Here is a 26,511-nt window from a genome sequence, read left to right as displayed (position 1 = left end):
TTATCAGTAAAGAGCTGAGCGTGATTTTGATATCCAGGGAACAGGAAGCAAAAAACCAAAGAGACAGATGTTGGCTTGCCCTGTTGCTCTCAAGTTCGTTGGTTACCTGGTTTGGGATTACACTGATGTGAGCAAAAGGAAAGCGAAGTTCAGCTAGACAAGGCAAGGCTCCTGGAGCTTCTTGTTTTGAAACAAGTCATTCTGGGAGCAATAGAACTGATGAAATTAGTTTAATTTCAGGATTATTCCCCCCCAAGTCTCCCTACTCTTGTCTCCCCCAACAAAACTGTCCTCCCCATCTCCTAGGATGTTAGAGGACATTACCAATGCACAATGCGACTTTGGACACGTCAGTTGGCCAGCTGTACGTATCTGCTGTCTGGCCTGCAGTTTGCTGGCAAACAACAGATTAGGGCAGGATTCTGCCCTCCTCTCCCTCAACAGGAAAGTAATTTCTTTTTGCCTAACACAGATTTTCTCAAAACTGACAAAAATTTCATAATTCTTAAGACGTCCATCCTTCATGAAACCCAGGTCAAATTAATCAGAGCTCAAAAGCTGGTGTGGAGGAACTGACAGACTGACAGGCAGATGCTGTAACTGTTTTTTTTTTTAAAAAAACAAGTGAAAAAAAATTGTGCAACTCATATCTTGCTGTCTTTGTTCAGTAAAGGCCAGTTGCTTTTCTTCCCTCAGCACAGGGCTTCCGGAACTCCCTCTGGTGAGTCACAACACCAGCTGTGACAAAAGGACCAGATAAGAATGAGGACCAAATCCCTGCAACTCCATTGAAATACCTGGACTGTAGCATCATGCACCAGCCAGGAATGGATTCACGGTGTACAGCAAATCATGGGCAATGCACTGCAGTGATATTCTAATTCTCCATTTGTTTAGTGTCTTTTGAACGTTTTGTTCATCTGTTTATTCCTTAATTCAGGCCTCCCTCTTACTCCTAGAAGTAAATGCTCTGCAGGTATAAATCCCCACAGCTCCATTAAAGGCAACAGTACCATTTTATACTCCTGGGCAACTTGGCCTTGGATTTGCAAAGCCTAAGCCTTGAGTAAGTGCCTGAGCACCCTTGCTGAGTAAATATTACACAGCCTGCTGAATTTTCTCTGCAACTTTTTTTACTCATGAATCTGCTTGGAGAGAGGAAGGGGAAAAAAAAGAAGGAAAAAAAAAAACCTTCTGCTTTTCATAATGCTTAATCTTTTTCCCCATTGGCATCCACCAGATGTTGCTTTGGATCAGAAGATAAATATTAAAACCTAAGAAGGAACAAAGCAGGCTGTTTACAAGATGGATTTTCTGATGTCTCTCAAACACTTTAAAAAGATGGGAGGGAAGGAGGGGGGACTAGAGATTCTTTGATAGACACAAGGAATGAATTTCACAACCCAGCGGAGCTCTCTAGTGGTCTCAAGGCTAAATTGCTCTGTTGGCACCAACCTAAGAATTAGAAATTTGCTCCTTCAGTCCATCATTTGGCAGGGGCCAATTCTGCAAAAGGTGGAATACCTTCTGGAGGATGTTGCTCATGGATGGGCCCACCCAGCTGTTGGAGAGAAGCAGCACTAACCTGGCAAAGAGTCCAGCAAAATGCCTCTGGGGTGGGTTGATGTCCCTCCAGTGCCACTGAGGTGGGCTGTCCTCACAGACATACAGGTAAGACACAGATCCTCTCTGGCGATAGGAATCCACCATTACTTGGACATCACATTCAATGAAGGTGGCTCTGTCTTCTCGGCAGTCGACAGAAGAATGTGTCAGGCCACAGAGAATGGCCAAAGATGCTGCAAAGACAAGAGGGGGGGAAAAAATAACCCAAAGCAGCCTACACACCACTGACATTAAGCAGATTTTTAGCAACTGACAGTTGTCACTGTGGATTCCTGATGTGCATGTCCCAACCTCCTTTTTGGTGCATCCTTTTTGAGGATGAGTAGGTCTCCATGCAACTCCTTCAGACCCTTTTGCTTTGTGTGAGCAAGCATACAACCTCCTTTGTGCATCGAGCATCAGGATGGTCTTTAGGATCAAATTGCTCCATCCAGAAGGAGGTGACATAAGTGATTAAATAAGAGCATGGACATTTCTTCTGGGGAAGGTGGACCATGGTTTACAGATCAGGAGTAAGGCACAAATATTTTACCAGGGAGATATGACAACTTAAGGTCTATCACAGCTTTGAAATCCAGACATAGGTTTAGTGAAAGCATTGCCACAGCTTGGAGGGCTTCTAGAGAACTTGTGTGAACTGGGATCTCCCAGTTCACCTTGCTTTGTAGTTGAGTGTGACTGGAGACTTGGTCTGAGTTTGACTCTATGGATGTGGTAGGAAGTGTAATGGGAGCAGCTGCTTTGCTTTGAGGTGTATTTAAGCAACAAGTGGTGTGAACAAAAATTAGGTTTTCTTATTCTAAACCCAGACAAAAATGCTTAAAAAAATCGTGAACTGTCACTGAAGTTCAGATCAGTTGAAATATTTGGTTTTAATAATTTTTTAAAAAAAAGGAATCCTTTAAGCATTAAACCATGCCAGAGATCAAAACTGTTTCTCTCAAAACCCTGAGCATGTAAAGACTTTTGGAGAATTTTCATTAATCCTGAACTAATAAAACAGTCATAATGAACTCCTGAAAAGGTCTGTGGAGAGTATTACACTCTGCACTGTAGTATCCAAGAGTGTTCCTCAAATATCAGCAGTGCAATTAATGGGAATTTATCAAGAAAGGATTTTTTGTTTGTTTGTTTGTTTGTTTAAAGTCCAGTTTGTTCAAAAGGTATCTTGTTTGCTGGGAAAGTGTCATTGTCAATGAATGTCCTGGCTCCTAAACAATTCTGAAAATGGTTTTTGAAATGGTAAAAATATGAAATGCTATATTTTCTATGTTAAAAGATTTAGTGCTTTTTGCTAAAAATGATTATTTCATATGGAGTATTTTTGAAAAGTTTATAACTGTTTAATGTTTAAGGTATTTTTTGAAATATTAAAACCTAGCATTTCATCTGCTATGAACTTCAGAAAGAGAGTTCACAAATTTTCTGTATTTTTCTTCTCTGGATTTAGAATAAGAAAAAAGTTACCCACATCTTCACACATTTTGCAATACGCTTAATCTCTTTCCTTCCCCATATCCAGCGACAATTCTCTTGCTCAGCATCCATTCAAACACAGCCAAACACAATCCCTGGCTCAAAGACCTACATATAAACATGAGAGAGACAGGTAATAGACAGAGAAGCCTAAAGGACTGATGGCACCATGCCTATATCTTGCTTTTATTGTCCAGAAATTATGTCTAGAGCCACCTGAGGTGTCCTATAGCTCCCACAGAAGCCTTGTGTCTTCCTGGAGCCCAGGCTACCATTCCAAAGGCATTTTAAGTGGCACTAGATATCTGTGTTTTGGCAAATGAATACCATCCAAGAGGACTAAATACTACCAAGAACTTGCCTTTGCAACAACTTGCAGCAGAACGAATTCATTACAGGAATTTCTCCAAAAGACATGGCACGTATGGTTTTTTTCCAGCCAGTGGGAGGCTGAGAACTTCTCAAAACTAGCAAAGATGAAGGACATCCAAGCAGCAATGGCACTGCCCTTTCCTGCCGCCACAAACCCACAACTTTCCTGTGGACAGAAGAATTTGTTCCCCATTTGTAATAGGGTATAACAGGTCCTTCTGCTTTTCTATTCTACTAGTGACACAAAAGGCTGTGATAAGCTCAGATGTGGTAATGGAGAACGTCCAGCTACCTTAGATGAATAACCAACTAGAGCAATATTAGCACGTTAGACTAGACTAGACTAGACTAGACTAGACTAGAATATTTTCAGTTGTAAAGGACCAACCACGATCATCTAGTCCAACTGCCTGACCACTTCAGGGCTGACCAAAAGTTGAAGCCTATTATTAAGGGCATTGTCCAAATGCCTCTTAAACACTGATAGGCATGGGGCATCGACCACTTCTCTAGGAAGCCTGTTCCAGTGTTTGATCACTCTCTGAAGGTGGGTGGTCAAAGGCAGATTAAATTCACATTCCACAGTTTGGGAAAAAAAAAAAACAACAGGTTGCTGAGCTAATCAAAAGAGGTTTTGGTTTTCTTTTGTGGTCTTGAAAAGAACATGGCAGAGTTTTCCTAGGTGGAAAAACAGCTGAACCTTATTTTAGGATGGATGTTAGAAATTACTCTCAGAATCTCAGGACGTGAATATTTTCCTCGATACCTTGCTGCTGTCAAAGAATGTGACCTACTGGCCAATGTAGGTCACCAGAAGATATTTCCTGCACAGCCCTTAGAGCTCAGCAGAACAGCCTGTCACTTTTTGGATACCCCTGTAATGTTATGTGGAAATCAGGCATTTCTGACATGCTCCAATGCCCTCATCTCAATGTTATCATGCCTGTAGGAACACAAGGCCTTGCATCCTGCCAACTGCTGAAATAATTTTTAACTCAAACCAGGCAAATGAAGCTATTCATTTATAAAATCTAAGCCAAAGAACATGGTTGCAAAGGGTTGTAAAGAGATCGGTGGAAGCAAAATCCAGGAAAACCCTGCTTAATCTATACACCCCAGAATCAAACCTAGGACCACTTTCTCCCTCTCAGGTGGAGGGAGGGAGGGATCTTGTCTCCACATCCTACAGCTCCTGTCCATCTGATGGAGACACCGCTCTTCGAGGAGATGTCGAATTCGATTCCTTCTTTGGGGATCTCTGAGGTCCTCCTATTCCCCTGCTCCCAGAGGATTTAATACTTTTCTCAGTTAGGAGGTAGTCTGGGCCTTTCATCCCCCTTCCTCTGACCGTTAAATGCAAATATCTCTTGATATTATTGGTGCCCTTATCTCCTGCCACAACAGTAAGAAAAAGTATCAACTAAAGATTGCAACACACTTAGTATGTCCTAAAAGGATAGTCTGTCTGTTCTGCGACACAATTCTTCTTCCTGCTTAATTGGTTAGTGTTCAAACCCCAGAATGAAGCTTCTTTTTGCTTTATATTCCCTATACAGATAAAACTTGCTAATCACGTGTAATACAATCCCATCACTGAGATGAACGCATTCATCCCATTACGGCTTCTCTTTTGAGATCAGACACAACGGCAGCCAAATCTCTGCATGTTGGTAATGGGTTAGGGACCGGCTGCCCCCAACCCTGTCTTTGAGGGATACTCTGGCTTAAGCCAGGATCCTGGGATGCTCAGCACAAGGGCTTTGTTCTGGGTCACTGTTTAATAACAACTGCCGGACATGTGATGAGGCTAAAACCTACAGGAGTTCCAAGGGCAGCTGCAGATTGATTGAACAACTGCCCGAGGAGTCCCGGTGCCAAACCGCACATCCCCAGTTATCCACCACTCACAAAACGGACTGCAGAGCATAACATTAACATGTGCTTAGCAGGGAAGACAAAGGTTTTAAAAAAAATAAATAAAAAGGAAAAGGAGAGGAAAAAAGAGACCTGTTAAGGTCATCAAGTCCAACCTCTGCCTATGAAGAATTGCTCCCTAGGAGACATTCATTTCGCACAGCCGAGTTTCAGAAGTCCCAAGAGGCGACTTTGCAAGCATCTATTCCACTGCCTGATAGATCTCACTGTCAGAACGTTCCTGCTGTGTAATCAATATGCATTTTTTTTTTCCCTCTTTCTTAATTTCATTTCTGGATTTGAAGGACAGAAGGGACCATTTGGATCCTTTGGTTTGATCTCCACAATAAACATCAAAGGCCCTCTCTTCTACTCAGGTTTCAATTGCCACAACATGTCCTCGTCATATCTTCCGCATTTACTCATACAAATCACCCCATTTCCCTGGCTAAAGTCCCCCTTGGTCCTAGCTCAGTGCATCTCCTTGGCACATCTGCACTGCTGCAACCAAAACTCATTCCCCTCTCATCTTGCCCTATACAAAAAGCTCCACCAAGCCATGTCTCTCTTCCTTTTAAACCAGCCTCATTTCATTTCTAGCCTTTGATCTAAATCCTCTTCCCTAAACATCCACTTTTACCAATGTAATCTGGCTAACGGTAGGTCCAGGACTCGCTAACAAAGATCCCAAGAGCTGTTACATCAGAGCCCTAAAGCCAGGCCTGTTATTCCAAGCACGCTGATGCAACCAGGCAAATCAGACTCAGCTTTTTCCCTGACGGATCTTCTTGTCAGTTCACCTCCTTTTAAAGGTGCCTTCTTTACCCTCACCCCAATGTCAAACATACAATCTCGGGTAGTGGCTTAGTGCAAAATTTATATATGGTAGCTACCCTAATATCATATAATAGGAATATTCAGTTATTTTCTCACCTGCCTCAAGCTTCCTGCCAGTCTTCCCATCTTTCACAGGAGCACAATTCAATCCCACAGACATTAACCATGTGTTCTGTAAATTTAACCTGAGCTGAACAGAATCCACAGCTGTATTTGCACTCATCAACAGCGCTGCAACACGAGCAACAAAGCAAGAACAAGAGAAGGGGAGAGCTCTCGGGATCAAGCCAGTTATCTCTTTACCAGACCTTTAAAGACTTGTGGGTTGGTTTGGGGTTTTTTTTGTTTTGGTTTTGTTTTTCCTTGAAGGGAGTGTGGTTATGTTAATTTTATTTAATTTTTTTAATTTTCTTAAGCTTTAAGGCTGAAACTCCAATTTTAGCTCTGTACTGATTTGATTTTTCTGCAGCTTGCAAAAGACAACAGTTAAAAGAGCCTAGGCTTGCGTTCCTATTCCTTGTGCTCTGGGTTGGGCACATTTCAGTATTTAACGTGCCCAGCTCTTGTCAATGATCAGACTGAAACCTTGCTGCAACCCCGCTCAACACCCGTTCCTAAGGAAGACCCCATGGGGCAGGCTTATGGATGGATCCTGCTGAGACCGGCGGTTCCTCGTGTCTTAGAAAACTGCCTGCTAAATAGGAAAGAAGTCACATTTCCTACCTGCAGAGCCTTGCCCTACGGATTTGATCACATGAGTAAGCTAGATGGACCGGTTGGGGATTCCCACGTGAACATCTCTAATCTTAAGCAGGCCAGACACAACATGACCTAGTGCTGAAACCCCAGGTGGCAAGCTGCCACCCGACATCCCACAGTGCCGGAGGGGAGGCGTTTCTGCTTCACAGCGTGCTGTAACAGAAGAAATGCAGCTTGAACTCTTCACTTCTCATCACCCGGTCCACGAGCAACGCCGGTAAATGTCAGACAAGCGTCCAACCTGGCTGAACCAGCCACTGCACCGAAGGGGCCCTGGGGCACCGCAGACCTATCCCTCCCATCTCCTTCACGGCTCGTGTTCCCACCTCCCCGAAGTCGCTTCGCCACCTCTTCCACGTGGACGAGGCTGCGAAAGAAAGGTCTGAGCACTAGATGTGCAAGCGCCAAGTGGCAAACTTCCCTGGGCAAACAGCAGCATGTAAACCATGAGGTGAGACTGGACTAACTGCACTTAATAAATCCACTCATGCCCTAAACGGTGGGGGTGTGCAATCCCCTAAATATTAGGGGAAAGCCATGTGGAAAGCATCTTGCTCTAGATACAGATTCACCAAGGCCACATGTAGATGCGCACAGGCTGAATACTCCCTGCCTGTCTCAGGGAGTACAAATAGCTTAGCAAACACTCACAGATTTAAGCAGCCTGCAAAGGACTATTTTTTTTTTTTTTTTAAATGCAAAAAGTAACGTTTTCTTGTAAATACTTCATTGACAGAGAAACATTTTTGCAACTAGACTGGTGAGATTTGCAAGGCTGCACACACCAAAATCCACCGCAGGGGAGAGAGGGGTTGTCTTGTAACTGGCCTCAAAGCAATAGTGCTCGTGTCGCTTCGGTTAGTGAGGCAGCGCACCCTTTGCATCTTCTCTCCGGAAACGCAACCAGCAAGCGGGCAGCAATCAGCATTCACTTGCTGACATCTAGTGTCAATAATAAGCATTGTGATCCTGCCTGTAAGATGGTTTTCCCCTGGCTGCCTCTGCCGCCTACCACTCAGTGAAATTTGAACACAGTTATTCTGAACACAGGGAAGCGATCGTGCCCCTGTACTCGTCCCTGGTGAGGCCGCACCTCGAACACTGTGTTCAGTTTTGGGCCCCTCACTACAAGAAGGACGTTGAGGTGCTGGAGCGTGTCCAGAGAAGGGCAACGAGGCTGGTGAGGGGTCTGAAGAACAAGTCTGATGAGGAGTGGCTGAGGGAACTGGGGTTGTTTAGCCTGGAGAAAAGGAGGCTGAGGGGAGACCTCATCGCTCTCTACAACTCCCTGAAAGGAGGTTGTAGCGAGGTGGGGGTCGGTCTCTTCTCCCAAGGAACAAGCGATAGGACGAGAGGAAATGGCCTCAAGTTGCACCAGGGGAGGTTTAGATTGGACATGAGGAAAAATGTCTTCACTGAAAGAGTGGTGAAACATTGGAAGAGGCTGCCCAGGGAAGTGGTGGAGTCCCCATCCCTGGAGGTATTTAAAAGACGAGTAGATGAGGTGCTTAGGGACATGGTTTAGTGGGCCTGGTGGTGTTGGGTTGACGGTTGGACTCGATGATCTTAGAGGTCTTTTCCAACCTTAATGATTCTATGATTCTATGATTCTATTAATGTTTTCACAGTTTGGATCAATTTGATTACATTTTATTCTGCTATTCTTCCTGCAATAACCAGACTTCCCTGTATTGTGCTCTAATATATTTTTTTTTCAGCACTCCAGCACCATGCCTTTTTTCTTGTTTAAAAAATAATAATAAGCAGTTTTGTGGACTGTGCCCAGATCCTGTTTAAAACAAAGAAAACTGAGGCCTTACAACCTCTCGGTGTCTCCTTTTGAGTGCTTGGGGTTGGGTTTTAAAGCCCTTTCTCTCACCCCACCCCCGCTCTATTTTTCTTAGTATTCCTCATGGATGAGCAAAGGAACCATTCAAAATGACAAGAGCAAATTTAGAATTTCAGAATAACTGAGGCTGGAGGGGACCCCTGGATGCCTCTCATCCCAACCCTTGCTCAAAGGGATGTTAAATTTCACATTGGACTGGTTTCTCAGCAACTAATCTCGTCAACTTCTGACTATTTTGGAGGATGGAGATTCCACACACCTTTGAGCAAAACCCTCGCAATTTACCCTGATGGACACTCTCACTGCCACTTTTCTTCCAGGTCCACAAAGGAGAAGAGGCCATGGATCTTTGGTCACCTGGATGATGGATCTTTGGATGGCCACAGAATGGCAAATGTTTCTGTAGATCTCAGGATGTTCTCCTAGCATCAGAGCTACGAAGGGGCTGAAGTGTTATGCTACTGAGCGTTGCAATGCTACAGCACCGAGGTAGGAGCTCTGTGCTTAGCATTTGTGGAATGGCATATGTCTCGGGGTGAGATTTAAAAGTCTTTAATCCTACCTTTTGCAGATCTTAGGAGCCTAATTCTGTGCTGCCAGTAGGGGAGGGAGGAAATATGTCTTGTCCCAGCAAATGCCCATTTGTAAGAGTTTCTTCCAAAATTGGGGCAGGGTTATTTCTCTCTGAGAGAGCTGGAGGTCATGGCATCATTCCCTGCTGTGCTGTCTCTCTCCAGTTAAGGAGGATGCTCTGGCTGTGGGATGATCTCATCTTCCTCTCAGGGAATTCAAATCCTCATCTCCAGCTTCCCAAAGGTATGAACTGGGCAAAGTATGTCATTCGTTCACCCTCGCAGTCATTTACCCTTTTCCTCCCACTGAAGCTGTCCCACCATGCAGGCAAAAATCAAAAAGTATGGGTCCACAGAAAAAAAGACATTTAAGGGAGCTCAACTCACTGGGCCAGTCATGATGGCCAAGAGGTGCTTGGATTCCCAACCCTACAGCCTTCATGCACATTTTGTGTGACACAGTTTTCCCAAGGAATAGCTGCCACAAGGAACGGCTGTTGCTGCGCACATCTCGTACACACCCACAAAGCATGTGTGGCAGCTCTGGCTACAGGCACACGGTGGATCTAGTCCAAAGCCCATGCAAAAACTGCCCCTGACAGCAATTGTCTTTGGACTGAGCTCAAAAAACAGAGGTCAATGTTGTGTTAGCTCCTCTCCTTTCTCTCGGACTGCTGCTGCCCCCTGTTATCCTGGGATGAGATACACTGGTACACCCTCCCCACCCCCCTTTTTGGGTCAATATAGGTTGACCCAAAAAGGGTCAACCCTTTTAGTTGATATCCCCCTTTTAGGGGATATTTTTAACACAATGGTAGGTTTTGTGTCTTAGCTGACCGTGTAAGCGTGGGGCAAGGCAGCTCAGGCCAGTCATCGTTGTGTTGCCCAACATTTCACAGGGGGTGCCACAGACTGTGACCAAAGTCTTCCTTGGGGAAAACCCAGTTCCACGCAGGTAAACTGCTCCTCCATTCAAGCCACCTTGGAAAAGGAGAGAAAATGGGATTTAAGACAGAGCCTGACAGCCACCAGTGAAGAAGGGTATTTTTTTAAAATCATAATTTTTGCTTTCATGCCAAAAAAAAACCCCAGCAGTCACCTCAGTCCCTCACACTACACCCCATGGAGGACCTACAATAAATCTTCATGACTTACCCCAGTTGCGATGCACAGCTGTCACCATCAGCTGAGAGGTGAACGTCAGGTTGGAGGAAGCCCAGCCCCTGGGGACATCCAAGCCCAGCACACGGTACTCGCCAACAGGGAGAAGAGGAGCTGAGCACTGCAAAGTAGAGTGAGTGATGGTGACACCACTACAAGCAAAGTCTCCAACAAATACGTAGATGGTGTCCACCTCTGTGACCCGTGATACGGTCATCGTTAAAAGGAGACCAGCTGCAACAAGTGAAAGGAAAGCAGGGGTAAACTCTTTGTTGTAACTTATTCTTCCAAGGTAATATGAGATGCCATCTATTTTTAGACTCAAAGTCCTAGTCCCATTACCCGGAGGCACCGTGCACTGGATAGCTACACAGGTGACATTGAGAACAAGGCAAGGGTGATGATCAATGAGAACAGAAGTCATTGTCTTTCCTTTCAGTGCCGAGCCTGCTAAGGTGAGCAGGCCTCCGCCATTGGTACTGAAGTTTTGTGGGTAAAACCGGTACACCTGAGGCAGGATGGTGAGAACACTGGACGCCTTTGTGAAGCAAGCTTGCCCACTTTTCCTGTTGGATATGGAAATGTTGTGGTCCCCCGGGGCAATGCAGTGTGTCTGGCACTTGATGCTGGTCTCATTCCAAAAAGTTACCTTGCAGACAGCCTGGTTATTCACGTGTACCACGGGTCTGTCACTTGGCCATGCCAACCTCTGTCCTTTGATCATCACATAGGTGAATGTCCCGTTGGTCTCCCAGGTCACCAAATCCACCAGGGGGGTCCACTCCTCATGAAGGTGGAGTGTACAGTCTCCAAGGCAGACACTGCTGATCCCATTGACAGTCACTGTGACATTAAGAGCCCAAGATGCCTCAGCCAACCACTGGTAATTCAAAGGATGGGCCCCTGGAAGGACAATACAACTAATGGCATCGTTACCAGAGTTCTGGATCTCACAGGAATAATTACCATCCAGGCTGACCTCTACCAAATTCCTCCTGGATTTTAAAGCAATACCAGATATAGTGAGTAACATCCCACCACAGATTGAGCCTTGTGATGGGGATATGGAGGTTATCCGTGGAGTTATTGTAAGGGCCTGCAGCCTTGCTGTCACACGAGCATATCCTAGTTGCCTCTGGATAACCTGGATGGGGAAAGTCCCGGGTTCCAGGCTGTTCAGTGGCAAAGAACACTGATAAAACATTGCAAACTTGTTGCCACGTTGAAACTCAAGTTCACATTCACTGTGTCCAAGCTTAGCCACAGATCCAGTGATGTTTATCCCCTGGATGCTCAAGAGCAGGCTGCTATCTGTGATTTCCATTTCAACAACAGTGATCAGAGGAGTCATAGCTCTTTGGTAATTAAAGGTGGTGGTCCTTTTTGCAAAAAGAGTATGTTGAAGTGACCTACTGCTGATGACTACGTTTACTCTGACAGAGATGTCTTGTGAATCTTCATTAGACAAATTAGCAGCTGGTGGGGTCAGACACCAAACTGTCTCTTCTGCCAAATGAGTAATCATACAGGTTTGCCTGTTCATTGAAACAGAAACCAGGGCGGGATTTTGGCTAAAGCCCACCCCAGAGATTGTGAGCAGTGTTCCACCTAGGAGTAAAACAAAACAAGAGAGGAGGATGTTATATGCAGGAAAGGAATCAATGACTGTCAGCGAACAAACAAACCATGATAAAGCTGATAAGCATTGCAGACAGTGTTAGCCAGGTCGAATGGAAGAAGAAATTAAGTCCTTTTTTGGAGCAAGACACCTAGCAGTCATGTATCAGGATGATCCTACGTGGACAAGAGGCTAAGGTACCAGATAGCCAGCATCATGGCAGCTAGTGACAGTAGAAAGCCACCACAGAACTGGAGGAAGCTGTTGTGAGAGGACCCCTGAGAGTAAACAGAGACTGAACTCTTCAGGGAATGGGACCGTCTATGCAGGCAGGTGGGGAGATGGTAGAGATTGTTTGGTCCTGCTGCATACAGGGAAGCAGGATGCAGTATGAATACTTTCAAACAAAAAGCCAGAACTACAGACCTTCCTTTAATCTTCAGCCACTCAGGCAGAGTGCCAGATTTGCCATGCACTGATGGTCACTTGCCCTTGAGGAGTTCACTGACCAGAAAAGCTGATACATTGATGAATGCTTCCAGCTTCAAGCCCTCCCCTACTTATATGCTCCCAGTCTGCACCATTTAAGATGGGTAGAACGGGAAGAGGAAGAGAAGAGCAGTTCCCCCTCCACTGTCAAAGGCAACTCTGACCAGGGCTTCCCATGCACGGGCTGGAGGAAGGCACGCTGTCTGCTTTCCCCTGTGGTTGCCTGGATGTTTTTATTCCCTAGGCATCTACGTAAGACCACAGAAGAAGACGGCAAATGGGTAAACAGACTCCTGGTGTGAACTGGTAGGATCATTCATATGGAAAAGCAATTCAGGAGGAGTTAGACACAAAGTTATGACCTCCAGCTGAGGCTGCCCTTCTGTCTAGTGTTGGAAGCTGGAAGACTGTTGTAGAGAAGTATCATCATACACTGCTCCACTCATATAATCTTCCTAAATCATCCTATATTTAGGTCACTCTGGGAGACAGGCTATCTTAGGTCTGATCCAGCGCAGTTGTTCTACAACATGGCAGTGGAGTCTTCCTCGCCACATTGACAGGAGAAGGAGCCTTGGGAGGCTCTGCTACCACCCTTGCCACTGACAGTAGGTGTTAATTATCTGGAATAAACGTGAATCCTGATACCGTGATTTATATAACATTGCAGAGCAGCAGTATCGGCACTGCCTCCTAGGTTGCTGAGAATAAGAGCAGCATTGAAGAAGGAGCAGTCTAGATTTTAGGATGTGATAAAGACAAAGATGCAAACCCTCCAGCATTCCCAGCCTAATCCCATGCTTCCAAGTCCAGAGCTGCCTCCCTTAAAGCCATCTGAAATCTCACTCCATCTTCATTTAGTTTGCAGTACCGGCACTCCCAGTGTCCTGCCTTGCTTCACCCTTTTTATCCATAAAGCCCATGTCCTTCCTTTTCCCATGATCTGGCTGAAAAATAAGTTGTTTTATAATGGGGTTCCTTTTGAGTGAGCTCAAACGCTTAATCCAGATGGCCACACAAGTGTTAGAGACAACAAAAGACTAGAGATAAGGTGGGGAAAGGACTGCTGCTTTTTGCAGCGATGAGATTCTAAGTCAGCTTAAGGCATTCATAAAACTACAGCCAGAATTAATCAGCTCTTATTTAAATTTCAATTTACCCTTAAATATGAAAAGAAGGGTGCAATTTTTTTAATTTTTTTTTTTTTTTTTTTAGTATAGCTTAATCTTCAAAACTGATAGCCTTTGCTATCCAGACTCTATCCACTCTCTCATCTTTCAAGGCTTGGACACTTCACAAACTATTGAACTAATCGCGTACCACAAAGCCTCTGAGTTTTTGTATCTTTACACGTGTTGTGAGCCTGGGAGAGCAATCTGTGGAGGACCTGAGGTTGCATCACAGGAATTTCTGTCTTCTATAAAAGTGTTTCTAAGGGCTCATGTGAAATTCACTACAGAGATTTAACTTTCCCCCACCCCCAGCCAAATGACAAAATAAGTCAACCACCCAAATCTGCTTTTTAAGATTTAAAGTAAAACTTTTATTTTTAATTCAGTGATGTTTTGCTCTGAAACACACTTAAATTATTTCCAATGTTTAAAAGCTTGGAATGGGATTAATAAATATTTCACTTTTGATTAAAATTAACATCAAAAAAAGTTTTTTTTTTCTCTTTTCAACTTAACAAAAATGAATGTCCCCTTTGGGATCACTTGAAATTATTGTTTGCTTCAAACCACGATTGTACCCCGCTTTCCACCTAACTTTCACATAGAAAGCCTTGAAAGATGGAGACATAATGACTGAAAGAAACAGCACAGATGAGTCAGGTGTGGGTGTGCTTTGTTTTCCCAATGGGAACATGCAAGGATACATGAGCAAACACTTTGGGAAATCAAATTCAAAGCACAAGGGACCCTGAGTCAGCCAACCAGATCGAGGGATGCTCACTACAATCCCACATTTCCAGACTGCTGCTGTCTGCCGGTTGATGTCTGCATAATAAAGGGTCACAGTTTTAAAACACCCTCATTTAAACTGATGTGAAATGGGATGCCCTTTCCATTCCTGCAGGAAAACTGTGCCCTTGATCCCTTTAACCTCCATAAGTGGCTGCAGATGTACCGACGCTGTTTACCCAGAAAGGAGCCACAACATGGCTCTGTGCTGAAGATCTCTGAGAGGTACTGGATTAACGGCTCAACCCTGCAAAACACAAGCAACATAGAAAGGTTGGGGGTGGGTGGGTGGGTTTTTTTTTTAATTTTTCTCTCCTGCTGCAGCGCTATGCTTTCTTACAACTCCTTCGAGGTTGGAAGTCCAAACACCTACCTGGCACATGCCCCTTGTTCAATGCCACAATGACAAGACCGCCCCACATCCCAGATTTTTCCATGTGATTTGAGCTACATCTATTATGAACACTGTCTTGTCAAGTGGCAGCCTGTGAGCCAAGCTCAGTCCATGAGGCACAACTGAATTGCCCATCAAAAGAAGCAAGAATGAGGGGCTTTCTGCTGAACAGATCCCACTGTAGCCACAGACAGGAGATGCAAGTGCAACAAAGAGACATCCCAGCTGCCTTCTCTCCTTACATCCTCCCACCAGACAGCGGAGGTAACTGCAGCAAGAGGAAATCCAGACATCACCTCCTGAAGCCCACTCAGATAAGGGTGTAGCTCTGCTTCTGTTCCACCTACATCTATTTTTCCTCCTCATGACTCTATTCTCAAAAACACCCCCTGCCCTAAAAAGACACGTTAGAGAAGTAGGCCTTCCCAAGCCTGCAATCCAGCCCACCAGAGGTCAGAGCTGTCTCCTGGGATGACCCATCTCCCTCCACTCTCTGTCCCTGGAAACAAAGTGATGGTGCTGCTAACAGACTCCAGTTATCAGATGGGATGAAACCCTGCATTTCATCCCACCGACCACAGGCTTTCTCCTTCTGAAGTTCATTAATGCAACAAGCAGCTTAGGGTGGTTTGTGAGCAATAAAAGCAGCTCCCTTCTCCCCAGTACCATTGTTTCAGGATCATTCTTAGTAGCTGCCATGGGTGAGAGCTGCGTGGCTGAGGAGCAAAACTGTGTTGCTTGTGAATGCATTGTTGCATCCCACTTTCAGGTCGGTTTTCCCTCACATTTTAATTTATTTATACTACAGTTATCTAGGCATGAACTTGAAGTGTCACCTTAAAAGATGGAAATAGCACAATTTAAAAATTCTCCAAACAAAGCGTTTTTTTATTTTTCAAACTAGCTTTTGTTTTTCTCATGAAAAGTGTTTCTTTTCTTCTGCGGTTTTCCTACAGCAGGATTTATCTGCATTTGACCTGAATCTGTGAATACCTTTGATTGCCTGGATATGCATTTTTCATCAAATCAACTGTTTTTTCTAAAATGTTTCTCTCCTGCCTCCTACTGATTCAAGGGGAGTTAATTGACTAGCATTAGCAGTTTGCTGACTTGGGTTCCACAGATCAATAAATGCCTTGATAATTATTCATAATTTTATACCACGCTGCAGATTTCACTGTTAGGTACAGAATTTGTGAAAACATACCTGTCTCTTTCAGATTAACCCTAAAATACCAAATAGGACAGAGAATGAAATTTATATCTTAAGGAAAGTACCTGCATTCACACACCTGTTTGAAGCGACAGCAATGCCATTGATGATGACAGAAACATTGTACCATCCCGCAGCCAAGGCTGGAAGCGTCACATTAACACCATGGTCCGTCTGCGCCTGGATCTGTGCCCATGAGCCCCCAATTTGCACCTTGATATCTGACCCTCGGTAGCTGGCAAACTGGGATATTCCAATCTGAAGCTCCTGACCCCCTGCAGAGAGGAGAATGGATGAGACTATTTCAGTGTTTCTGGCAACAGTTATTTTAGCACGCGTAACCATTGCCCGAGGAAGAGGATGGAGTCCCGTCATGCCAGAACAGGTCCAGTCACGTCCATCAGTCCAAAACAAAAACTAGAAGACAACAGTGGTTCTGTATCCTACTCATCCCTTGGAGTCCCTGGTAAGGTCACCAGCCACTAGGGTTGTCTTGAGACGTTAGCACAGTGAACTTGGCTATGACCATCTCCGGCCACTCTCAGCCTGCTGGTACACACTCAGGATAGGATCCATGCTCCCTTCCCATAAACGTCTATCCTATAAATATCTGCAGCTGATTAGAGCCAAATCCAGTCTTTCTAAAGCTCACAAACTGGAGCTGAGGAGTTCCGGGATTTTTCCAAAATCCCTGACAAATGATCCAGACCACATTTTTCAACACTATTGAGCTATCTAACTTTAACAGGGGCCTCCCACAGCTAAATGAAAATTGCCTTGGGTACCTGAAGTCAGATGCCCACATATGCTCCAAAGCACCTTGTTTTCAGGAAACGTGGCGCTCTCTCCCATTTAAGCTTTGTTGTGAGCCAAATTATATTCAGATGATAGAGGATACTTTCCTTTATTTGTGCATACTGCAGTAATAGAAAAAGACAAGGGCAGTAGAGAAGGGAATTTCATAACCTAAATTCCTCCTGAAATAGCTTAAAAAATTAGAGTGCTATGCATCAGTCCAAATAAAGGCATTTTCACTGAGAGAGCTATATCTGTAGCCAGTGAAGAGAAACAGAGCTTTTATGGCATGATTCATCTTATTGTAAGGAAGACATTCAAAAGGGCTGTGGTGAATCCCACCACAGAATCGCCTATTTCTCTTCACTGACTTTGCAAGACATCTAAGCAACAAGCACAGAGACATGTTTAGGAGGTAAATCTCATCCTGCTGTCTCCTCTGAAGGGTGGGGGTTCAATTGCACAGAAGCAAGAATAAACAGGACAAGAAGGGGTCTTCAAGTCCAACTCCCTGCTGTCATAGACCACTATGTTACATAAACCCCTTTCCTAAATTCATCGAGCAAAAGGTGTTAACATTTCTTTACCATCTGCTCAGGCCAGCCAGCCCGAAACACTTGTCTACCCACAGAGTTGCTCCAGAACAGTTGGTGAAGACCAGCTGTCCCAGAGCAGCTTCATTTTTGTCCATTCCTCTTTTTCACTGAGCTCACTCCATTTTAAAAGCAATGCTGCACGTGGCACTGTTATCCCAGCCGCACAGGACAATAGTCAAGAGCAGCTCATCTGCTTTACACTCTCACCTTGTCTTAATCAAAATGAACTTTTATGGGTTAGTCCATCCTTACTAGAGGTTCAGATCTGAGTAGCAATTTTTTCTTCCAAGCAGAGGCCAGAGTCACTTGGCTTTAGCATCGCCTCCGCAGCAGGTATGGTCCCCGTTAGCATTCAGCACCGCAGCCTCAGCTTTGGAGAATTCTCTCCCTTTCATGAAGCATGAGAGCCTGTACAAAGCTCCCCTCATCTACCAGCTCCTCTAAGCAGGTCTTGAAGCCAGTACTTTTCAATTCTGCACGCACAAAGAGTCAAATAAAGTTTGAAAGTTTGAAAGCCTGCAAAGCTGAATATATTAATAACATGAACTCTTTGGACTCTTGGTCAATTGTCAACTTAATCCTAGATATGCCTGGAAGGCATTGGTGTAATTTATTTATTCTTTTTATTGTATAGGAGGAAAATTATATTAAAAGCCGAAGCCGTGGAGGTTCTGAATAGAAGATTGAACTCAGTCACACCACTGTTCACGAGACATTATAACATTAAGGAATTCCTTGCACCTGGGCTGCCCGCGGCTAGAAAAATCTCCCCTTGGTGTTATGGTATCTGAATAATATTCAGATGATAAAGGAGGTTTTTCTCTTATTTATGCATTCTGGAGTAATAGAAAATGACAAGGGCATTTGGGGAAAGGAATAGAAATGCTGGACGTGCAGCAAGAAGAACATTTCGTCACTGGCAGTCACCTAACTCCTTGCATCCCCACCAAGTCCAGCCAAACTGCTGAGCTGGGGGGAGCTTTATTAAGGTGTGCACTGGAGAAGCTGCAAAAAGAGAGGGGGAAAAAAAAAACAACAGATGATTGCATCCTTGGAGGAATGGGGGTGGAGTGGGTAGGAAAGCAGGAATATTTCTGCCTTTCTCTTATCTTCCTTCCTCTCAGCGAGGACACTCTCTAGAGCTCATTTCTCTTGTCATGGCTGAACTTGTTACCAAGAATGAATGGGTGGGATTGTCCTGGTTTCGGCAGGGATAGAGTTGGTACAGTGCTGTGTTTTGGATTTGGGACGAGAACAATGTTGATAACGCACCGATGTTTTAGTTGTTGCTGAGCAGTGCTTACACTAGTCAAGGACTTTTCAGCTTCCCATGCTCTACCGACTGAGCAGGCTGGAGGTGCACAAGAAGCTGGGAGGGGGCACAGCCAGGACAGCTGACCCCAACTGGCCAAAGGGACATTCCATACCATGGGACGTCATGCTCAGCATATAAAGCTGGGGGAAGAAGAAGGAAGGGGGGGACGTTTGGCGTGATGGCATTTGTCTTCCCAAGTCACCGTTACGCGTGATGGAGCCCTGCTTTCCTGGAGATGGCTGAACACCTGCCTGCCCATGGGAAGCAGTGAATGAATTCCTTGTTTTTGCTTTGCTTGTATGCGTGGCTTTTGCTTTCCCTATTAAACTGTCTTTACTCAACCCACGAGTTTTCTCACTTTTACCCTTCCAATTCTATCCCCCATCCCACCGGGGGGGAGTGAGCGAGCGGCTGGGTGGGGCTTAGTTGCTGGCTGAGGTTAAACCACAAAAGGGATAATTTCAGATCAGAGTTAGAGAAACGTGAAACAAAAGGAGCACTATACCACACCTGACATCCTGTGGACATCATCCATACTGGCCTAGGGCAAGCAACACTCATTATCATAGAATCAGAATAGTTTGGGTTGGAAGGGACCTCTAAAGGTCATCTAGTCCAACCCCCCTGCCGTGGGCAGGGACATCTGCAACTAGAGCAGGTTGCTCAGAGCCCCGTCCAACCTGACCTGGAATGTTGCCAGGGATGGGGCATCCACCACCTCTCTGGGCAACCTGTGCCAGTGTCTCACCAACCTCAGCATAAACAATTTCTTCCTTATGTCTAGTCTCAATCTACCCCCTTTTAGTTTAAAGCCATTCCCCCTTGTCCTGTTGCAACAGGCCCTGCTAAAAAGTTTACTGCCATCTTTCTTATAAGCCCCCTTTAAGTACCGATAGGCTGCAAGAAGGTGTCCCTGAAGCCTTCTCTTCTCCAGGCTGAATGACCCCAGCTCTCACAGCCTTTCTCATGTATGCTAGAGTAAAAACAACATAAAGCAACTAGGACTGATCAGGACTAGCAGGAAACAGGGGGCTACAAGTTAAAAGAGAACAACAAAAAACCAGTGTCGGATCACCAAACTCCATAGACCTAAATTCCCTCTGCCCCACCACCATCAGCAATAATAAGACTTCTACAGACAATGCCCAATACATGTCTGCAGTCTTTTCACCTGCTATGCCACTTCTGTTTCTGCTTAGTGATATAACAGTAGGGTTTAAGGAAGGATCATACTGGAACAAGTTGGTTACTGTTGTTGACTGGTACCCAGAAATTAGTGTCACGTGGACAGCAGCATCTTCTGTCCCCTAGAAGGAGAAATGAAGAAAATGTCAGGGATAAGAATGCACCAATAAAAAAAGTTATTCCCTATATTCCTGTATGGCCCATACTTAAAAAGTCAGGCACATGGGCACTGACAAAATTTATATATATACGCTGGACTCTACGTAAATGCGTGCAGTTACATTGTCTTTAAAGGAAATTCTATGGAGAGTTATAAACTTTAAAACAATCCCAGACTATGCAGATTTTCATTTGTTATACCCATCCTAGTAAATTAAACAATGGTAAGTAAGAGTGGCTGGAAAGCTGCCCAGCAGAAAAGGACCTGGGGGTGTTGGTCGACAGCCGGCTGAACATGAGCCGGCAGTGTGCCCAGGCGGCCAAGAAGGCCAATGGCATCCTGGCCTGTATCAGAAATAGTGTGGCCAGTAGGAGCAGGGAAGTGATCGTGCCCCTGTACTCGGCACTGGTGAGGCCACACCTCGAACCCTGTGTTCAGTTTTGGGCCCCTCACTACAAGAAGGACGTTGAGGTGCTGGAGCGTGTCCAGAGAAGGGCAACGAGGCTGGTGAGGGGTCTGGAGAACAAGTCTTCTGAGGAGTGGCTGAGGGAACTGGGGTTGTTTAGCCTGGAGAAAAGGAGGCTGAGGGGAGACCTCATCGCTCTCTACAACTCCCTGGAAGGAGGTTGTAGCGAGGTGGGGGTCGGTCTCTTCTCCCAAGGAACAAGCGACAGGACGAGAGGAAACGGCCTCAAGTTGTGCCAGGGGAGGTTTAGATTGGACATGAGGAAAAATGTCTTTCCTGAAAGAGTGGTTAAACATTGGACCAGGCTGCCCAGGGAAGTGGTTGAGTCCCCATCCCTGGAAGTATTTAAAAGACGTGTAGATGAGGCGCTTAGGGACATGGTTTAGTGGGTGGTGGTGGTGGGTTGACGGTTGGACTCGATGATCTTAGAGGTCTTTTCCAACCTTAATGATTCTATGATTCCATGATGATTCTAAGTCATAGGCATAGACAGTTAACCCTTCACTTAAACTATTAGTATTGTCCTGGGTATAATTTTGCCATGCAGCAAAGAACACTGCTGCTAGCAATCCCTAGGCATGTTTTTGAATGACACACAGATAATGTCCAGAGGAGATCTGGATGTAAAGTAGAACATTTGGAGCTGAAGAGGGTTCAACAATATGAGCAAGAGCAATTGTCCCAAGCATGTTTAAACTACTAGTATACACTAAGCTGAAAGTGGAGACATGCAATTTTACTGGAGTTCAAAGCCACAGTTTTGTTTATGTGAGGCTTAGCTAATGACGATGCAATCTGGATTTTTTGCTGACTGTTTCACTGGTTTTCGTAAATCACCTATCAATCTATTGTTAATTAAGCTGGTCTAAACTGTAGGTGGAGTCCATGTTAAATTGTCCCACAGCCAAGACTTGGCTGATGGGCTACTTTTTGCCCTTCCCCAGTGTAGCTCAGGCCAGAAAAACACAGAAAAGCCTGTAGGCTGCTGACTGTTCCCAAATAAATGTGGTTTCTTACCCGAGAGGGAACTTTACATTCAATTCTTGTTGAATTTCGGTCATCCTCCAAAACTGGGCAAGGCTGTGATCCAAACAACACCAAGTTCAGCCCTTCCAGATTGGTCCCCTTGAGAACCACACTCAGTCCTCCTACAAAACCAATTATTCCATTACATTCAAGATGTGGAATTATATTTTTCTATACAAAGGATTCTTTATTAATAGGTGACTACAAAAGGGAGTACTGTCTCAGTTGATCTGATGATGATCTGCTTCCACCTTGCTATGCCTAGCTTCCTTTCTTTCACCAGAGATCCTTCTTGGCTATTATTTGAATTCTTGTCCATGATACAGGAGGACTGGGTTTGTTTCTTGCTTTACTTTTTAATGACATACTTATTTAAGCCGGCAAGGTCTGGCCTGTGATCTTAACCTTAGAAAGATCCCCAGCCCAAGAATGAAATAAGGAAGGAAGGAAGAAGTACTAAGAATGGAAAATGAGCTTAACACAGCAGGTGCTTTCACAGTTCAAATAGCTGCCAAGCACCCTGCTGTCAAAAAAGCCTGTAGCATGTGTCTAGGAAAGTTAGGTTAGAAAGGGGACTTGGCAGGGCTTGAGACTTAGCAGAGTTCTAAGGAAAGTCACGGAGGGCTTGATTCTGCGAAGCACTGAGCAACCTCAGCTGTACTTTGTGTCAGGCAGAGCTGAGCCTCTTCAATCACATGCAGGATCATACCCAGCACAAGTCAGACTTGCACTCGGTCTTTCTGCAGCAGCCAGTTCCAACGCAAATAGGCAAGATGCCCCTCTGTTTTTTTCAAGTGACTAGAAGATTCATAAACATTTCAAAGAGAAACAGAAAAGAGAGCAGGAACAGACATCAATGACAATTCTAACCTGGACTTTGTTCTTTGATACAGTTCAGAGACAAATTAAAAAAAAAAAAAAAAAAAAAAGATATCTTCCTTGAAACTTACAGCTGGTTTCTGTAGTCATCAGTACTGCAGAGTTTTAGGACTATGGCTGGACAGACTGCTCAGACAGAATTTTTGTTACTGCAGTGTTTATGTGCATGTGCTATACTATCATGGCTATATTACACCCCAGCTGAGCTTTTATGATGCTTTTCATGTGTGATGTAAGTAAACTTCTATGGTAAAGTCATTATATATTGATGGCAGAATCCCTTGTACCTTTTCCTCAAAGCATCGTTTCCCACTAATTCTTTAAACCACCAGAGAAGTCTAGAAGTTTAATCTTCTAGATTTTGTCTGGTTGGCAGCAAAAACAGGCAAACAGCAATCAGGTATGTTAACAGCAAGCTCCTTCCATCCACTGCAACATGGTAGTATCTTTAGAAAGGCATCCCACGCCTATAGAGATAGGTCACGGGGAACTCCCAGCACGGCACCACTGAGACCAGTGATATTTTGACAAGAGGGACCTGATGCAGCAAATTACAAGATGTTTCCCTGGCTTCCTCTCCTGTAACATTAAGTTTGCAGAGCCAGAAACAGCAAGAACTCAAAACTGAAGCCACTTGTCTGATGTGATAGTCGTCAGATAAGGAGCCTCAGATTTAAGAGTACAAAATCTTAAGTTTTGATATCTACACATATCCATATGCAATGAAATACTGCATATGTGCACTTTACGATAAGATTGAAGAGAGGTATTTTAAATGGAAGAAATTAAAAACACAGATGGAAGCTGTAATTCTTTCCAATTATAAATGTTAAGGCATATGTAATGTAAGATAGCATTATACTTGCTTTCTTTTTAATGAGTGACAGATCACTGTAATTGGGAGAAGAACTGGATTGTCAGCGAAGGAAATGAGAAGCAAGGCCCAAGCACTAAAACTTGCCATTGTTGGTTTTTTTCTTTTAGGGTTTTTTTAATGAATTAAAGCAGTGAGTATCAACCTTATGTACTATATGACCCTCCCACTGGAGAGGAGGAAGAAAAAAAAAAGAGGAAAGAAAAGTATTAGAATATCTTTCTTGCCATACACTCCAACAAAACATAAAAAAAAAAGAGGTGGCTATAACTTCTTGCTTTTCGTCTTAGGAACCCTACATTCTCCCAAGACCACCCCATGGCTTATCCAAATAGGAGTCCACAGACCATCATTCCCTTCCTCTGCCTGCTCCAAGGTGGCCATAATCAGTTCTCCAAGCCACATGGCTGAGCTAACTTCATGCTGCACCTCGGCCAGTACTCCTGCTCTCAGTGATGTTTGTTACCATGAACTCAAAGCACCTCAATAATAAAACTAGAAGGTTTCCAGACAAAAGCTGGATAACTTTTACTGTCAGAGTAGACCTGTTATAGACCACCCAACCAGAATGAAGAGGCAGATGAAGCATTCTACAAGCGGCTGGCAGAAGTGTCACAATCACTAGCCCTTCTGCTCGTGAGGGACTTCAACTTCCCGGACGTCTGCTGGAAATACAACACGGCAGAGAGGAAACAGTCTAGGAGGTTCCTGGAGTGTGTGGAAGACAACTTCCTGACACAGCTGGTAAATGAGCCTACCAGGGGAGGTGCCTCGCTCGACCTGCTGTTTACAAACAGAGAAGGACTGGTGGGAGATGTGGTGGTCGGAGGCCGTCTGGGGCTTAGCGACCATGAAATGGTAGAATTCTCGATTCTCAGTGAAGTAAGGAGGGGGGCCAGCAAAACCGCAACCGTGGACGTCCGGAGGGCAGACTTTGGCCTGTTCAGGACGCTGGTTGAGAGAGTCCCTTGGGAGATGGTCCTGAAGGGCAAAGGGGTCCAGGAAGGCTGGACGATCTTCAAGAAGGAAGTCTTAAAGGCGCAGGAGCAGGCTGTTCCTGTACGCCGTAAGAAGAACGGGTGGGGAAGACGACCGGCCTGGCTGAACGGGGAGCTCTTGCTGGGACTCAGGAAAAAAAGGAGAGTTTACCGCTTGTGGAAGAAGGGGCAGGCGACTCAAGAAGAGTACAGGGATCTCGTTAGGTCATGCAGAGAAGAAATGAGAAAGGCAAAAGCCCAGCTAGAACACAATCTGGCTGCTGCCATTAGGGACAACAAAAAATGTTTTTATAAATATATTAATGACAAAAAAGGAGCCAAGGAGAATCTCCATCCTTTATTGGATGCAAGGGGGAACATTGTCACTGAGGATGAGGAAAAGGCTGAGGTACTCAATGCCTTCTTTGCCTCAGCCTTTAACAGGCAGACCAGTTATCCGCAGGGTATTCAGCCCCCTGAGCTGGAAGACGGGGACGGTGAGCAGGATGAACCCCCCATAATCCAAGAGGAAGCAGTCAATGACCTACTACGCCACCTGGATGTTCACAAGTCTATGGGGCCGGATGGGATCCACCCGAGAGTGCTGAGGGAGCTGGTGGAGGTGCTCGCCAAGCCGCTCTCCATCATTTATCAGCAGTCCTGGTTAATGGGGGAGGTCCCGGACGACTGGAGGCTTGCCAATGTGACGCCCATCTACAAGAAGGGCCGGAAGGAGGATCCGGGGAACTACAGGCCTGTCAGCCTGACCTCGGTGCCGGGGAAGATTATGGAGCGGTTCATCTTGAGGGCGCTCACAAGGCATGTGTGGGACAACCAGGGAATCAGGCCCAGCCAGCACGGGTTCATGAGAGGCAGGTCCTGCTTGACCAACCTGATCTCCTTCTATGACCAGGTGACCTGCCTAGTGGATGAGGAAAAGTCTGTGGATGTGGTCTACCTGGACTTCAGTAAGGCCTTTGACACCGTCTCCCAGAGCATTCTCTTAGAGAAGCTGGCGGCTCACGGCTTAGACAGGTGTACTCTTTGCTGGGTCAAACACTGGCTGGACGGCCGGGCCCAAAGAGTTGTGGTGAATGGAGTTCAATCCAGTTGGCGGCCGGTCACGAGCGGTGTTCCCCAGGGCTCAGTACTGGGGCCGGTCTTGTTCAAGATCTTGATCAATGATCTGGATGAGGGGATGGAGTGCACCCTCAGCAAGTTTGCAGACGACACCAAGTTGGGCGGGAGTGTTGATCTGCTCGAGGGTAGGAAGGCTCTGCAGAGGGACCTGGACAGGCTGGATCGATGGGCCCAGGCCAACTGTATGAGGTTCAACAAGGCCAAGTGCCGGGTCCTGCACTTCGGCCACAACAACCCCATGCAGCGCTACAGGCTTGGGGAAGAGTGGCTGGAAAGCTGCCCAGCAGAAAAGGACCTGGGGGTGCTGGTCGACAGCCGGCTGAACATGAGCCGGCAGTGTGCCCAGGCGGCCAAGAAGGCCAATGGCATCCTGGCCTGTATCAGAAGTAGCGTGGCCAGCAGGAGTACGGAAGTGATCGTGCCCCTGTACTCGGCCCTGGTGAGGCCGCACCTCGAATACTGTGTTCAGTTTTGGGCCCCTCACTCCAAGAAGGACGTTGAGGTGCTGGAGCGTGTCCAGAGAAGGGCAACGAGGCTGGTGAAGGGTCTGGAGATAAAGTCTTGTGAGGAGCAGCTGAGGGAACTGGGGTTGTTTAGCCTGGAGAAAAGGAGGCTGAGGGGAGACCTCATCGCTCTCTACAACTACCTGAAAGGAGGTTGTAGCGAGGTGGGGGTCGGTCTCTTCTCCCAAGGAACAAGTGATGGGACGAGAGGAAATGGCCTCAAGTTGCGCCAGGGGAGGTTTAGATTGGACATGAGGAAAAATGTCTTTCCTGAAAGAGTGGTTAAACATTGGACCAGGCTGCCCAGGGAAGTGGTGGAGTCCCCATCCCTGGAAGTATTTAAAAGATGAGTAG

General features: G+C 45.5%; 1 protein-coding gene across 3 annotated transcripts in view; it reads right to left on the bottom strand.

The window, feature by feature from the left end:
• The window catches only part of PKHD1 (PKHD1 ciliary IPT domain containing fibrocystin/polyductin), a 284,017-nt gene that overhangs the window by 217,911 nt on the left and 39,595 nt on the right, over nt 1–26,511 (bottom strand). For all 3 annotated transcript variants that reach the window (XM_076332602.1, XM_076332604.1, XM_076332603.1), the window contains exons 28-34: nt 21,776–21,906; nt 20,119–20,254; nt 16,321–16,516; nt 14,814–14,881; nt 10,561–12,174; nt 10,243–10,386; nt 1,586–1,799 (exon numbers count right to left, since the gene is read on the bottom strand). In XM_076332602.1, the coding sequence (XP_076188717.1) occupies nt 1,586–1,799; nt 10,243–10,386; nt 10,561–12,174; nt 14,814–14,881; nt 16,321–16,516; nt 20,119–20,254; nt 21,776–21,906 (2,503 nt within the window). The remainder of the gene's footprint in view (nt 1–1,585; nt 1,800–10,242; nt 10,387–10,560; nt 12,175–14,813; nt 14,882–16,320; nt 16,517–20,118; nt 20,255–21,775; nt 21,907–26,511) is intronic.

Source organism: Aptenodytes patagonicus, chromosome 3, assembly GCF_965638725.1.
Source record: "Aptenodytes patagonicus chromosome 3, bAptPat1.pri.cur, whole genome shotgun sequence".
Classification (NCBI taxonomy): Eukaryota; Metazoa; Chordata; class Aves; order Sphenisciformes; family Spheniscidae; genus Aptenodytes; species Aptenodytes patagonicus.
Note: the sequence above shows the minus strand (reverse complement) of the source record. Positions and strands in the feature narration are given on the sequence as shown.